A 16,317-nucleotide genomic window follows, 5' to 3' on the forward strand; every position below is an offset into this window, starting at 1 on the left:
TAGAACGCCTTGTGAGTCCGCGTCTGAACGCAGTCCAACGAATCAATGAAGCGCTGTCAAGAGAAAATTGAGAACATTTTACCAAATGTTGTATTGTATGTTGAACAGTCTTTGAAAAATGGTTGCAGCGGTGGCAAGATTATAACTTTTTTGAAATTATTCTTACAATTTATTTCTTGAGGAAATGTTATTAGAAACCACATAAACTGTGGCGAATTTAAAAAAAATGTTAATCAAAATGTTAAGACTTTGTCAATAAATGTAAATTAAGGGATTGCCGAGAAGCAAGGGCAAGGCAAGAAGCAAATACACATTTCAAAAGCTTCAGTTCGAATAAAAATATTTCGAATGTGTTATTTGATGGTTTGAGCAAATACAGTGGAGATGTGATAAAATGTACTCAAAATTGTAAACAGTAGAGTGCAAATTTTCGAGTTCCCAATTTTGGCACATATTTTAGAATTTTCTCCCTACAAATCATGGCATTGTTGTTATAGGCGATCAATGAGATGCAAATACCTATGTAAAATGTTAACAAATTTTCATTATTTTGTAATCTACATATGTGAGAAGTAACCAGTAGTGACTGAATAATCACATAAATATTGCATACTAATCTAAAAATTCTTATTAATTATGTATGCATGTAGTACATTTCGTATTTACATTTTTGAACGCGTCTGGAATCTTAAAACACATTGAAATTACATTGTAATTATTACAATACAATTCGAATTTCACAACAGAATGCTGACGTGCTTACATACTTACAAATAATGTATTTGCTATGTAAGTATATCTAGCCGACAATGATTTATGCTCTAAAGAGAGCAAGCAGATTTTTTGAATTCTCTTAAAGTTTTGGTAGAAAACCCAAGAATGATAGAATTCTTGTAGAAAACCGGTACTGTGCCGACTAAAGAAATACAATGCTCTGAGTAGACAATGAGCTCACATAATAATTCGTAAAACACATATAGCAATAGAAGATTTGCGAAAATCTTTGTTTCTTTATTTATGGTGAGTAAATAATAATAAATTTGAAGTAGTAGTTGTTGTTGTAGGGACATAAAATATTTATCGACATTTTTAGAAAATGTTTATAATTTGCAACCGGTTGAAAATTCGAGTCGATACCGTTTAGGTAGAACCGATTGGGAGAACATATGTACACTAAAGGTAGTTTGAACTAGGCTTATTTTTGAAGTGTTGAATGAACTTTCGAATACAAGTATTTACAATATATTCGAAAATTTGAATAACAAAAGAATGAAACTTATAGTAGGTTGAAACCCATGGGAAACGAAAGATAAAATAACAAACATTAAAGGAAAAATATTTTACGGACAATCTGTGGTTGGGAAAAGGAGGAGAATCATGCCCCTGGTTGAAAAATGAATCACACCGAGCTGAATTTGTTCAATACTGTGGTTGACTGATGGTATTTATTGCGTTTTTGGCTTTGAATTCGGTCACAAACGTACTCCTTTTGAAAAAATTTCAGCTTTATCTGGACGAGTCAAGTAAGAACGCATTTCACACTCAAAATAAAATTTGAACGAACTGGAGAGAGATGTCGAGCGCTCTTGCCAACTCTCTAACACTTTCTTTACGATTTTTTCCTTCACTTTTTTTTAATATTTTCATCAGTTGAAGTGGTCGAATGTCGTCCAGAACGAGACAAATCTTCAACGATCTCTCGACCGTTTTTGAAGGCTTTGTAGCACTCGTAGGCTTGTGTTTTCGGTAAAACTGAATCACCATGAATCTCTTCTATATTCCCAACGATTCTGCAAACAAAATTTAGTTCGAAACTTTGTATTTTAGAAGCTGGTGAATACCTCTAAAAATTACCTTACTTTCGCTTAAATAAAGCTTGAAAGAATACGAAAATGGGACATGAAAAGGACTCAAATCGCCCGTATAAATGCAATGGGTAACACCAAAAGAGAATGAGCAAGAAAAGTCGACGTGTGTAAACGCGGTCTAATGAGCGCATGCGAGACGATGCCCCTCTGATATGACGTCATAACGGTTAGAAAACGTCATTGTAAAGAGAAGCGGTCAAAGAGCTAACTTTTATCAACAGAATTCTCAAAAAAAATAATAATAAACAACAAATGTCAGTAGCAAATGCAACCCCAGTAGGTAGATAAACGAGGTTTGCACCGCGACCTTAGGTTTATTGTGCCCACCCCAGCAGTTAGTTGCTAACCACGCATTTATAGGGTGAGTACGACATGTGTGGGTGTTTCATTTACATTGTTTGTGTAGAGTTAGAACTTTAATACAAGAAGGTTTAATTATTTGTATTGCATTTTCTTATCAACGCATAATTTTTGTTATAATTTCGCTGATTTCAGGAAACTATGGCGTGATGTTTGAGCAAATAAGAGACAATTCGAGGAAAATTGCACAATAAACAATTGTGTCTGTACAGTATATAACATTTATAAATAGGAAATATGTTAAGAAACGCAACGAGCACAAAGAATACTGTTAACTTATTATTTTAGCACAAATTGATTGTATTATACTTATGCAAATATAGAATACTCGTATATGGTAGTCTTTATGAAACTTTAACTTTCCTTCAATTCAAATATTTCTGTCTTTGTGACCAATTTTTAAAGCAAACATTTTTCATCTCATTTTATATATGGTATTATCTAATATTTTCTATTAAATCAATAAAAATTGACTCATTTCACAGCTTTGTGAAATCATTTCTTTCAAGGTTTCCCGACCTACCACAACAAAATATTTCCAAAAGCCGCATATTTACCTAACAAGCGCTTAAATTAAGAGCGAATAGACGTAAGAGCAGAATTAAAACTCTTATCACAATTTGGCTTTCAAATACCTATTACCGCTTTGTTCCCAACTGCTTGCTACTCACCAGCAGCGACAATAACAATGGTTTGCGCGCTGAAAGGCAAAAGCGTTGAAGTAGAATTTCGCATTTTAACGCTGGGTATATAAAAATATAGTTGAAAATTGGTTGGAAACTGATTTACACTCATATTAATACATGCCGTATTGTTTTGTTGATCTCCTCATTATGGAGGCACAACAAGTTGAGTGAAAATTTTGTATAGAAAATGTGCGTTTGTCGCTTAAAGCAACTTTCGCCCGAGTCGACTTGTGCACTGCTTAATTTTAATCACTTCGGTACGTATGTATGTACACTTGTGTATAAATAAACAGCAGCAACCCCTTTAAACAAGCGCATTGGAGAGTTGAGAGATTCAGTTGGCTTTGTGCGCGTGCTGCGTTCTGTTGTGAATAACGCTTTGTGGTGCTATATTAAAATCATTTTGGCACAACCAGTGCCGGGCCAGACGAAAAAAGAACGAGCACATCGAATTATACAAATTTTCTACACGCCGCTATAGACAACAAAAACATAAAAAAGTTGAAAAACAAATTACACGTTTCTATACAGTTTTTTCCCCCCCCTTCATATATGTATATATGTATGTGTGCAATTGATTGGCAAGCAATATGCGAACATTGTAGCGTTTAGTGATAATACTTTTTTTAATAATAATAATTGTGTCGTTTTTTTCGGATTCTGACACAATTACTGCCACTATTATATTTATCGATTATTTGATAAAGATTATAAGATTCGCGCAAGCAATAGTAAATAATTTGTATAAGCACATTCCTTTCCCGTTAATGAAAGTGATAAGTGCAATATAAAATTACCAAAAAAAAACAAAAACAACAAGGAATTATATGTAAAAAGTAATTACACGTAAAGTTTGTGATACGACTGAGAAAAAAAGTGAAAATTGTTCAATTCTGTGTGAAGAGTAGAAAGTATTAAACTTAACTGTAAATAAATTATTGTAATAAATAATATCAAATAATGAACCGGACTAGAAAAAAGATAGAACGTCCAACAAATCCATATCCAACGGTAAATTTGCTCTCGCGCTGGAGTTTCTGGTAAGACTTACTTGCAAGTAATCATATGTGTGTAGAGTATTGAATGGAGGCGGAAATGTGAAAAATGTGTGAGAAAATCGTGTTCTGTGTTCTTTGTGTAATTCACGTGCCTTTTAATACTTTATTTCGTCTTTGTATTAATTGTGGATTTTTGCGCATTTTTATTTTATTTATTTCCGTACGATATGTGTAAAAATAGTCATTATCAATTTTATGGAATCCATAAAGCAAGATATGCTCGTGTTGTATTAACTGGGTTCTCGAGCGCTTATTGTTATAAATTATTCATGATTTTAGATTTCGAAGTAGATAAGTACTCTTATATATGTATGTATGTACATACATATACATATGTACATATGCATGCATGTGTCTATGTGCATATGTTCGACACACTTTTGCCTTCAATGCATTCGTTCTTGTCCAGCTAATTGCCGCATTGTAATTAAAAACAATTAAAATATTAAGCAAAACAAACGGAAATTGAAACTAAATTGATTAATATCAATTTTCTTATAAATGCGGTATACAATTTGTATGAGAAAAAATTAAAATATTTTATGAGGATGCTGAAGACTTCATATAAGTATATAGTTCTTAGCTGCATATAAGCTTTGAAAGCAAACTGCTAACCATTGGCAACGGTTTAACTATAATGATAGGAAAATAGTTTTGGGGCGATCTGTGAAATTTTCACATAACTTTTGAGGTTATGTCCAAAAGGTTGTCCTACAATATTGCCATATAACTTTTTTCTATAGAAGTCGCACTTTCATCGGAAATTGGGATAAGCCATTCCTAATACAAACAATAATAAGAAAACAATTTACGGACAATCTGTGAAATTTTACGTACAATTTGAGGTTATGTCCAAAAGTTGCTGATACAAAAGTTATAGATATTACCATTAACTACAACATTGCCATATAACTTTTTCCTATAGGACTAGTACATACATAGTTTCGTCGGAAATCGAGGTAGACCATTCCAAATTCGACCAGGAGCTCCCCTTCCTTATTTATTTTAATTATTTTTCCTTTCATATTTGTTTTTTTCGTTTCCGATAGGTTTCAACCTAATATGTATTTTATTCTTTTTTATCATTTTCAAAGGCTTCTGCGTTAGTCTAATATAGTACGCCCTACAGACTTAATAATTTCATTCAAAATAACACTTTAATATTCACGATTTTATTAAATTAACACTATTTTTAAGTATATGTGCTTATATACATACATATGTACATATATATATGCCAAGATGTGCACATGACTCCTCGTATTTGTCCATCTAGTAATAATAAGGTAACACATACAATACATACATACCTGTTTTTTAGCTTGTGGCATCGAAATTGCTAATTACCAAACAAGCTGAAAAAATAAGAAAAAACTAGGTAGGTTGAGTGGTCCGATTACAAAACTAAATTTGATACCCTAAAATATGTTCCGCTTCACAATTAATCAATACTTTCTAAATATTAACACAACTTTACTCACGAACATTCTTATTGTTTATTCTAAATTAATTAATTGTGTGTTTTTACCAACTTTACTAGAATGTTAATAAAAATATATGTAAATCGAATAATGAAAGATAATTAATTACAAATTTACATAGAGCATTGGTTATACATTAATGTGGAGCCATTGTAGAGGGCATTTTTAAAATATGTTTTTCGAATTTTAGAAGTTAATTAATCAAGTTATTTAAACCAGAAAACACGTTAACTTCGATTGCACTCAAGCTATAATAGCTTTCACAGATCAAACATTTTTCCATATTTCAGGATTAGAGAATAAAAACAACTATTAATGATCGAAATCTTTATTGTTTTTTTTTTTCAAAATATTCTGATGAACCAATTCTTAAAGCACTTTTGCCACTCAAATTGAGGTATCTCTAAAAACATGTCTTTTAAACGCATCCAACGCCTCTGCAAGTGTCGAAAATGCAATTTTTTCTGGTCAATGTGTAAAAGCTCGCATTGTTCTGGTGAAGGGTGGTCTGTCTTTGCCGGTTGATTTTCCTAATTGGTTGTATATCATTCAGAATTTACTGTTCTGCGTTGTTCCAGTGATATGGTTCCAAAAATAAAATATTACCATTGACTTGGAAGTGATTCGTGTGCTCTTGTTGGACTCGGCGCATCTTGAAACACCCATACAGTCGACAGCTGTTTCTTTGCGGGCTATCATATTTTTAACATTATCATAACATAATCTCATAGCGGGTCATAGCAGTACTCGCAGGGGGAAGACCTCCACTCCGTTGGAAGGACCAAGTGGAGAAGGACCTGGCTTCGCTTGGAATATCCAACTGGCGCCACGTAGCGAAAAGAAGAAACGACTGGCGCGCTGTTGTTAACTCGGCTATAATCGCGTAAACGGTGTCTACGCCAATTAAGAAGAAGAAGAATCTCTTGATCACGAGCCGTTTTGGAGCGATTGACAAATTGTGTGGGATCCAACGTGAACAAATATTTTTTTTTTTTCATTTTAAATGTTAAATATTGAAAGTATGCTGGTAATAAATATAGTTGTCCCAAGCTCCCGATAGGTCACATGGCGATCGTGCAATATCAGTTTGCGCAACCATCAATAGGTGTCGGAACAACAAATGATTTTGGAACACTTTCACCTAACTCGTCTTGGAATGATCTGCGTCATCGCTTGAATTCATCGTACCATCGATTGTTGTTGTTATAGCGGCAGAATTGTGCAGAGTTGACAATCCTTGAACGCATAAAAAATCCGAGTTCGTTTCGGTTACGCAGAGCCGACTGTCGTGGAGTGCCATTGATATACACTAGTCCTTGATGGAGTTTCATCGCCAAAAATTGCATTAAGTTCACGGAAATATTTAAAAATCGAAATTTTAAATAGCTAATACCAAACAGAATATTTAATTATAGTGATTATATTTGGAAATACTTTGATATTGTGGAAGCGCACATTTTCAAATTAATTACTTTTAAGAAGAATTTAGTTATAATTTCTTAAGCCATACAGTTGCTCACGTTTTGTACAATACTGTATTCACAGAAGGTACACATACTTGTATAAGTACATACATACATATATACCGTATTTGGCTACTAATCGCCGTCAGGCCTTTTGTGTCAATCATTTTAATTTTAAATAATTATCGGTGCAACGTGGTCTCTTGGCTATTAATATCTTGAAGCATTGCAATGAACGCCGAAGTGGGCTCAACATTTTGGTGATAATCTTTAAGGTCCCTATAGAATTGGTTTTTGTTGTGATTCTCAATATTTTATTTTAAACTCTAAATGTTACTTCTGCTTTTCAATTGACGTAGACACTGCTTACGCGGTTATAGCCGAGTTTACAACAGTGCGGCAGTCGTTCTACCTTTCGCTGTTTGGCGCCAATTGGACATTCCAATTATAGCCATCCTTCTTGACCTGATCTTTCCAACAGAGCGGAAATCTTCCACTTTTTCTGCTTCCCAGGGCGGGTACTGCCTCGATTACTCTCAGAGCTGGACTGTTTTCATCTATTCGGACGACTTGGTCAGCGTAGTCGCTGTCACTTGATTCGCTGAACTATGTCAATGTCGTCATACATCTCGTAAAACTCATCGTTTCATTGACTGCGGTATTCACTGTTGCCAATGCGCAAAGAACAAAAAGTCTTCCGCAGAACCTTTCTCTCGAAAACTCGTAACGCCGACTCATCAGATGTTGTCTTCGTCCATGCCTTTGCACCATATGGCAGGACAAGGATGATGAGTGACTTGCATAATTTGGGATTTCTTCATCGAGAGAGGACTTTACTTCTGAATTACCTATTCAGTCCGAAGTAGCACCTGTTGGCAAGAATAATTCTGCTTTGGATTTTGAGTCTGACGTTGTTGTTGGTGTTAATATTGGTTCCAATATAGACGAATTCGAAGCTATGACTGTCAACAGTGAGGTGGAAACCAAGTGGCGAGTGCGACGACTGTTTGTTTGATAACAGGAGATATTTCGTCTCGTCCTCGTGCACTACCAGACCGACTAGCTTTCAATCTGGAGAAAGCGGAACTACATAACGGCGCGACAGTTGAGGCCAATGATATCAATACATCGGCTTACGCCAGCAGCTCTACACTCTTATAGAAGATTGTACCTTCTCTGTTCAGATCTGCAGCTCGAACTATTTTCTACAGGAGTAGATTGATGAAGTTGCACGATAGGGAGTCGTCGTGAAACTCGTTTGGTATCGAACAGCGCGGAAAGGTCCTTCCGGATACTGAGGAGCTAAACCGTAGTACCATCGGGTACTAACACGGGTTCTGAAGCTCGTTTTCAATATTTTTTAATGCCTAACTAAAAAATATATACATAAAAAATTAAAGGTCAAATTGGGGTTCAGGTTTATAAAACTCACGTATGTCATGTAGAGATATTTGGGTGTAAAATGCCCTAATGTATATAAGCCAACATAAGTGCTCGTTTATTAGCCCTGATTATTAAGTACTTTCAATTTATACAATCAATTTTATTATTTCGAGGTTGTGCTAATAAACCGTTTACAAAAATTTGGAAACACGAAAATTTTAGCTGGGTTTATTGGCCTCTACAAGCTGTCTTATATACTAACATACATATGTACATTTGTAGCGCTTTGCACTCTGCGCTTCACGTGCGTGCGCTCTTCAACCGGTTTTCCGCTCACTTCTTTGGTGTTTGCTCTTAAATATTGTTAACCATTGTTTCCGATTTCTAATTGCAGTCGCTACTAGGTTATTAAGTAGGTATATGTATGCCACTCACAGACGAAAGAAATAAACAAATTGTTTTGTTTTTACCTTTTGATTGCCACTTTCTTGCACTACGCGCTCTAAGTGATTAAAAACAAATTATTTTGTTTTTGCTTTAAGGTGGATGCGCGATATCTTTCGCTTGGGTCTCAAGGGTCCGCTAAGAGAAGAGGACTTATATCAAAATCGTCAATCGTTAGATAGCGAAAGGCTTACCGATAAGTTTAGTAAGCTTTGGGAGGAGGAACGTCTACATAAGAAACCCAGTATTTTGCGCGTGATTGGACGCGCCTATGGTTCAGTATTTTTGCCACTTGGCGTGCTTTATTCCATAACTGAATCGATTTGCAAGTGAGTCCGATACTTATAGAAATAACTTATAAATAATTAATAATTTTTTCATAATTTTCAATATTTTAGAGCTATACAACCCTTGTTGCTGGGTGGTCTTGTCGCCTACTTTGTCGAAGGCCAGACAACAACAACCGAGCTAGATGCTTACAAACTTGCTGCCGGCATTGTGCTCTGCTCTGTGATACCAGTTTTTTCGTTTCATCCGTTTATATTTTACATATTTCAAGTAGGCACTAAAATAAGAATCGGCCTATCGGGTCTAATATATCGCAAATGCTTACAAATCTCTAAAAATGCCAGTAACGATGGGTTGCGCGGACGCGCCATAAATATACTCTCGAACGATGTGGGGCGCTTCGATGTGGCGTTGGCTTTTCTGCATGATCTGTGGAAAGGACCCACTGAATCACTAATTATCGGCTATCTTATGTATCGAGAGATTGGTATCTCAGCAGTTATTGGCGTGGCATTCATGCTGAGCTTCATACCTCTGCAAGCTTATGTGGGCAAGAAGGCGGCCTATTACCGACGACGAACTGCCGAGCGTACGGATTTGCGTGTAAAGTTGATGAATGAAATTATACAGGGCATACAAGTGATCAAAATGTATGCATGGGAAAATTCGTTTACCAAACTTATAGCGGATATAAGATTTAAAGAAGTGCGCGCTATAAAGGGTACCTCGTATATACACGCGGCGCTGAGTTGTACCTCCATGATATCACCGTTATCAGTTTTTCTCGCATTGGTTTCCTACATTTACCTCGGCGACTCATTGACCGCTAAGCGCGTGTATACGGTATCTTCGTATTTTAACATGCTGAACGATTCGATGGTACACTTTTGGCCATTGGCGATCACATTCGTGTCGGAGGCAACGGTATCAGCGAAACGTGTGCGCGAATTCCTACAAGATGGAGATGCGGCGACAACGCCCGTATTGAAAAAAGATAAGAAACATTTGGCGAAGAAGAATAATAATGAGAGCAGTGAAAAAGCGGAACTTAACGGCAATGTGAGTGAAGGAGAGAATTTCTTGGATCTTGTAAATGGGCGTGAAGTACATCCACACGCCGAACGTAAGGGCGTCGATATACGAAATGTTAGTGCTACATGGGATGCAGCTGCGCCGACGGATGGCAAGGGAAATGTAGCACTCTCGAATCTGAATGTGAAAATTGGCGAGCGCGCCATGGTAGCTATTGTGGGTCCTGTTGGTTCGGGCAAATCGACGTTACTAAATGCGTTGCTTGGCGAGGTCAAAATTAATTCCGGTCAAATTGTGATTAACGGCAAATTATCATATGCGGCGCAAGAACCTTGGGTGTTCGAGGGCACTGTACGCGATAATATTGTTTTCGTGGATTCATACAATGAACGACGCTATAAGAAAGTTATAAAAGCATGTGCGCTAGAACGTGATCTGGAGCTAATGCCGAACGGTGATTTAACAATTGTCGGCGAGCGTGGCGTTAGCTTGAGTGGCGGTCAAAAGGCGCGCGTCAATTTGGCACGTGCAATTTACCACAAGGCAGACATCTACCTGCTCGACGATCCACTTTCAGCTGTGGACACACATGTGGGAAAACATATATTCGAGCGTTGTATTACTGAGTTCCTTTATGATAAGATAGTGATTTTGGTGACACATCAACTGCAATATCTTTTCGAAGTGGAGCAGCTAATACTCATGAACTCGGGACGTATTGAGGCACAGGGCAGATATCAGGATCTACAGAAAAATGAAAAGTGCCAGTTCCTGCTAATGCAAGCTACCTATGAAACACCCAATGAAACGGCAGACTCAACAGATGCGCTTAGCGTTGATAGCCGCATGTCGCGCAGTGAGTCAGAGAAGAGCATGGAACATCACCAGTTACTGCGCGCGGATGAAACGCCAGTCGAGGATATGAATCAAGAGCAACAGGCGGTCGGCTCCGTGAAATTGAGTGTCTACATGTCGTTCTTTAAAGCCTTAGAAAGCCCCATACTACTTTTCATAATTGTGGCATTATTTATATGCGCCCGATTTATGTTAACAGGAGTCGACTACTTCTTGTCTAGGTGGTAAGTGAAGTTACAGTGTGCTAAAGACTTTTTAGTCCAAATTCACTCTAATTTGTGCATTATTTTTAGGGTTATTTGGGAAGAGAAAGTTTCGCTAGCCAGCGCTACGCCGATGAGAAGCTTGAACGACAATAATGTCACCTTATTGGCGAATGAAACCGCGGCCAATCGTTCGTACGTACATAATGATGCAGAAAATGAGGAAGCCGTACGTCAAGAGTTGGTCACTTTCTATGCAATTATACTCGGCTCCACAATGGTCGTTTACATATTGCGTACATTCGGCTTCTTCCGCATGTGTCTTCGTATATCGCTCAAACTGCACGATCGACTTTTCCGTGGCATTACACGCACCAGCATGTATTTCTTCAATGTCAACTCGTCTGGCAGAATTCTAAATCGTTTTGCTAAGGATATACGCACCGTGGATACTGATGTGCCACATACATTGTTGGACTGTATAGCGGTAAGTCAGCACTGGAGCGTTATTAAAACTGTATTGCTTAGACAATAAAACTAAACTTTTTTTCAATAATTTACAGTTTGCTATTGACATCTCTGGCGTGCTTATAATAGTAGCCATTGCTAATTATTGGCTATTAGTGCCGGCTGCATTTATTGTCGCCTTTCTATTTCTCTTCCGTTACATCTATGTGAACACCAGCCGTAGTGTTAAGCGCATAGAGTCGATTAGTAAGTGCATTCACACTTTATTTTAGATATTTTTGTCAATACTTGTAATATTACCATTTTCCAGCACGCAGTCCGATATATTCACTGACCAACCAGACATTTCAAGGACTCAGCACCATACGTGCGTTACAAGCGGAATCGGCACTGGATTCGGAATTTCACGATTACATGAATGGCAACACATGCGCCTGGTTTCTGTTCATCTCCTGCACTCGTGCCTTCGCGCTGTGGTCGGACTTCCTATGCGTGCTCTACATTGCAGCTGTGACTTTCAGTTTTCTGGTTTTACACAACCAGTTCAATAGCGGTGATGTCGGCTTGGCGATATTGCATTCAATGACCATGATTGGTATGTGTCAATGGGGTATGCGTCAGACGGCGGAACTGGAAAATGATATGACGAGCGTAGAGCGCATACTCGAGTATACGCAACAGCCACCGGAACCGCCGCTAGACACAGAACCAAGTAAAAAACCAAAAGGTGAATGGCCTAGTGAAGGGCGCATTGAGTTTGTGGATCTGAAATTGCGTTATTCGCCGAAGGACTCTTATGTGCTGAAAGGCTTAAACTTTGTTATAGCACCGCAAGAAAAGATCGGTATTGTCGGACGTACTGGCGCGGGAAAATCTTCCATTATACAGTCACTGTTTCGTTTGGCCTGCAATGAGGGCGCGATACTCGTAGACGGCGTTGATATCGAAAGTCTCGGCTTACATGATTTGCGTAGTAAAATATCGATAATACCACAAGATCCGGTATTATTTTCGGGCACATTGCGTTATAATTTGGACCCCATGGAGGAGCGCAGTGATGCGGAAGTGTGGAAGGCATTGGAAGATGTGGAGCTACGTGCGCATGTATCGACACTGATAGGCGGTATTGCGTGTCGCATGTATGATGGTGGTGCGAACTTCAGTGTGGGTCAACGGCAATTGGTCTGTTTGGCACGCGCCATTCTCAGGAACAACAAGATACTTATTTTGGACGAGGCTACGGCCAATGTGGATCCAGAGTAAGTTGAAATTTTGCAATTTTCTATTATTTTAAATAAGATTTGTAATCAAATTTAATGTGAAAATCTTTCGCTACAGAACCGATAAACTGATACAGAAAACTATTCGCACCAAATTTGCCGAATGCACAGTGCTAACGATAGCCCATCGCCTGCACACCGTAATGGACAGTGATCGTGTCTTGGTAATGGATGCTGGACAAATGGTGGAACTGGGGCATCCATATGAGCTGTTGCAACGACCGCATGGTTTTCTGCGACAATTAGCCGAACACACCGGGGTCGCGATGACGAATTTGTTAATGAATGCGGCCGAGCAGAGTTACGAGCAGAAGAAAAAAGATTTATAAGCAGTCACATACGTAACCTTTGCAATTAAGACACCACTGATGAATTTAATGTGATAAATTAAACTTTTGTAACTAGCCATTGATTGTTTACAATCTCGAAAGCAAATTTTGTACTTACACGTTTGTTTAAAAATCTCATAAATGAACCGCGAATCTTTTGCTTTGTTACTTAAAATATGTAAACGTACATAAATATTGCATATACGAAGTTACAAACATACCTTTACTCTATACGCGTATTTAGTATGTATAAATAAAAAAGATTTTCGTAAAATGTTTTGTAAAAAAAAAACATATTTTGTACTGCTTTATAAATACTACTATTTTCATATACAAGTACGAAACTTCTTCCTACTGTTAGTAAAAGTGTAGCATTTTATACTGAGGGAGTAGTGAAGGAAAAGAGCACAAACCCACACATTTGTATGTCTTGAAAATAAAAAAAAAGCAAATAAGTATGTGTAAACTAATAATTGTTTAAATTTGGTGCATAAATGGGAGCATAATATATTACTAAAATGCCGAGCAAAAGTTTAAATAATAATTGCTGCGCTTACTCTTGCCTTAGTTAGAAAAAATAATCATGCAAAATATTTAAGTATTATTTTTAGAATTTCAAACATGATAAATTATATTCTTAGAATTTCTAAGATTTATCAGAGAACGTTCTCTGGGTTTATATTTTGCATGAACGTACTTTTAGAGAACGTAAAAAATTATCTATATACGCTCTCTGTTCAATATAATGTATGTATCGTAAATTTTTCGTCGTCAACTATTCTCCGGTAGGTGGCGCGTTAACATGATTCCTGATAACGATTTTATACCTTGAACAGGGTATATTAAGTTTGCTTGAAGTTTATAACAGCCGGAAAGAAAGCCGGACATACACAGCGCACGCTCGAAAACGTGAACACTCAGAAAGGGGAATGCGTTTTTTTGTATATTGACTATTCGAACACGTGAACAAAAAACGTTTCAATGTTTGAAAGTATTATGCTTCGACAATAAATACTTCTGAATTGGATTTCTCTAATAATAATTTACGGTTCCTTTTTTGTGTCTGTCAGTCACAAGTTTGGACTTGCATGAAGCGTTTCAAATAAGATTTAGTGAGTAAAAGTAATTCTGACGAGTCTGGCTTATTTTGGAAACTTCTGGCAACCGAAAAAAACCACGTGGATGAAGAATTCATTCATCATTCGTTCCGCAGATACAAGTTCCGCCTTAAAGCTCTTCTTTTAATCGACAACGCTCCTACTCATCTAGATGAAGCTGTTCAGAAAGCAAAAACATTTTCACAATGTTTATGCCATCATATTCATTTAACCGATGGATTAGAATGCAATAAAAATCATGAAGCTTCACTACAAAAACAGCCTTCTAGCTTCAACGGCAGCAACGAAGTCTGATTTGCTCCAGTCAATGAAGAAGCTAACTTTAAAAAATCTAATAAATCTTTTGGAAGGTGCTTGGAGTCGTGTCAGTGAAAAAATCCTAGCTAATTGCTGGAAGAATATTTTAAATTGTGCGGAAATCGATGATAATCCTGAAGATATTATGCCATTGGCGGCTTTAAAAGGAAAATGGGAAGCCGATCTACGCTTCTTGATGAGCAACACAATCAATCACTTTCACAGTTTAAATCCTGAGGTTTGTTTTTATGCGCAGAAATGCTCATTTGCGAATACAAATTCTCTCCTTTTAAAAATTGTATAGTGAATGTACGCTAACAAACGTGTGTGAAGGGAACGAAAATAGAGAAACATAAAGTACAAAAAAATGGACTGATTTGTTTAAATAACAGTTTTTTCAAATATTTTCTATCATATCACTTTAAGTAATTAATATGTACATATATGAAACCGTAATAAAATGTGAATTTAAATGTGTAAATAGATATATTATTCTTCTTTTTTTACTGGCCTAGACACCGCTTACGCGATTATAGCCGAGTTAACAACAGCGCGCCAGTCGTTTCTTCTTTTCGCTACGTGGCGCCAATTGGATATTCCAAGTGAAGCCAGGTCCTGCTCCACTTGCTCCTTCCGACGGAGTGAGGTCTTCCTCTTCCTCTGCTTCCCCCGGCGGGTACTGCGTCGAATACTTTCAGAGCTGGAGTGTTTTCGCCCATTCGGACAACATGACCTAGCCAGCGTAGCCGGTGTATTTTAATTCGCTGTACTATGTCAATGTCGTCACATATCTCATACAGCTCCTCGTTCCATCGAATGCGATATAAATAAGTCGTTCGCAAAACTTTTCTCTCGAAAACTCGCAACGTTGACTCATCAGTTGTTGTCATCGTCCAGGCCTCTGCACCATATAGCAGGACGGGAATAATGAGTGACTTGTTGAGCTTGGTCTTTGTTCGTCGAGAGAGTACTACTTTACTTCTCAATTGTCTACTCAGTTCGAAGTAGCACCTGCTGGCAAGCATTATTTTGCGTTGGATTTCGAGGCTGACATTGTTGTTGGTATTAGTACTAGTTCCAAGATAGACGAAATTATCTACGACTTCAAAGTTATGACCGCCAACAGTGACGTGAGAGCCAAGTCGTGAGTGCGACGACTGTTTGTTTGATGACAGGAGATATTTCGTCTTGCCCTCGTTCACTGCCAGACGGCGCGAGTGTTGAGGAATAGATATATATTAACATTTTATTTTTAGGTATTCGAAAACGTGAACATTTCCCAAATGTGAACTGCCTTGGTTGGTGCGTATAAATGATTATCGGCGATGAGCTTATCTGCGAACTAGTTCCTCAATTTTTAAGGTATCGACTTGAAATTTTGTATACGTCCTTTTCTCTCCACGAAGCTGCTGTTATATCGGATAAAGCTTCCATACAAACTGAACGTTCAAAATCAAGTTCTGGTATGAAAAACTATTTTATTTTTGTAAAGATGTCTACAAAATTTGCCATAGATTATTGTCCAAGGGAAAGCTACAATTTAGCTGCCATAAAAACTGACCCATCGGAATCAAGATAAAGATTTTTATAAAATATCTTTTTCCCTTAATAACCTAAGTGCGGCTTGAAGGTTTTTTATATTAAACAGCGTCTTCAGAAAAAAAAAGTTAGTCTTTGATGTCAAAACCCTTGGCTGGTTACGTT

General features: G+C 37.3%; 1 protein-coding gene across 1 annotated transcript; it reads left to right on the forward strand.

Annotated features, from left to right (window-relative positions):
- The first annotated feature begins 3,254 nt into the window (after window positions 1–3,254).
- Window positions 3,255–13,668, forward strand: LOC120772465 (probable multidrug resistance-associated protein lethal(2)03659). Its single transcript, XM_040101098.1, has 7 exons — window positions 3,255–3,954; window positions 8,842–9,072; window positions 9,142–11,142; window positions 11,212–11,608; window positions 11,685–11,835; window positions 11,900–12,848; window positions 12,928–13,668. Exons 1-7 carry the CDS (start codon window positions 3,875–3,877, stop codon window positions 13,196–13,198), a joined length of 4,080 nt encoding a protein of 1,359 aa, XP_039957032.1. The 5' UTR covers window positions 3,255–3,874; the 3' UTR covers window positions 13,199–13,668.
- Window positions 13,669–16,317: the final 2,649 nt, after the last annotated feature.

The sequence above is a fragment of the Bactrocera tryoni genome, chromosome 1 (assembly GCF_016617805.1).
Source record: "Bactrocera tryoni isolate S06 chromosome 1, CSIRO_BtryS06_freeze2, whole genome shotgun sequence".
In the NCBI taxonomy this organism is placed as follows: domain Eukaryota; kingdom Metazoa; phylum Arthropoda; class Insecta; order Diptera; family Tephritidae; genus Bactrocera; species Bactrocera tryoni.

What these genes read in the sequence shown, in the direction of transcription:
- LOC120772465 (XM_040101098.1), top strand. Translation starts at nt 3,875, where the DNA reads ATGAACCGGACTAGAAAAAAGATAGAACGTCCAACAAATCCATATCCA. An exon ending in CTCTCGCGCTGGAGTTTCTG is followed by an intron (nt 3,955 to 8,841) that starts GTAAGACTTACT and finishes TTTTGCTTTAAG; the next exon opens with GTGGATGCGCGATATCTTTC. An exon ending in ACGGCCAATGTGGATCCAGA is followed by an intron (nt 12,849 to 12,927) that starts GTAAGTTGAAAT and finishes CTTTCGCTACAG; the next exon opens with AACCGATAAACTGATACAGA.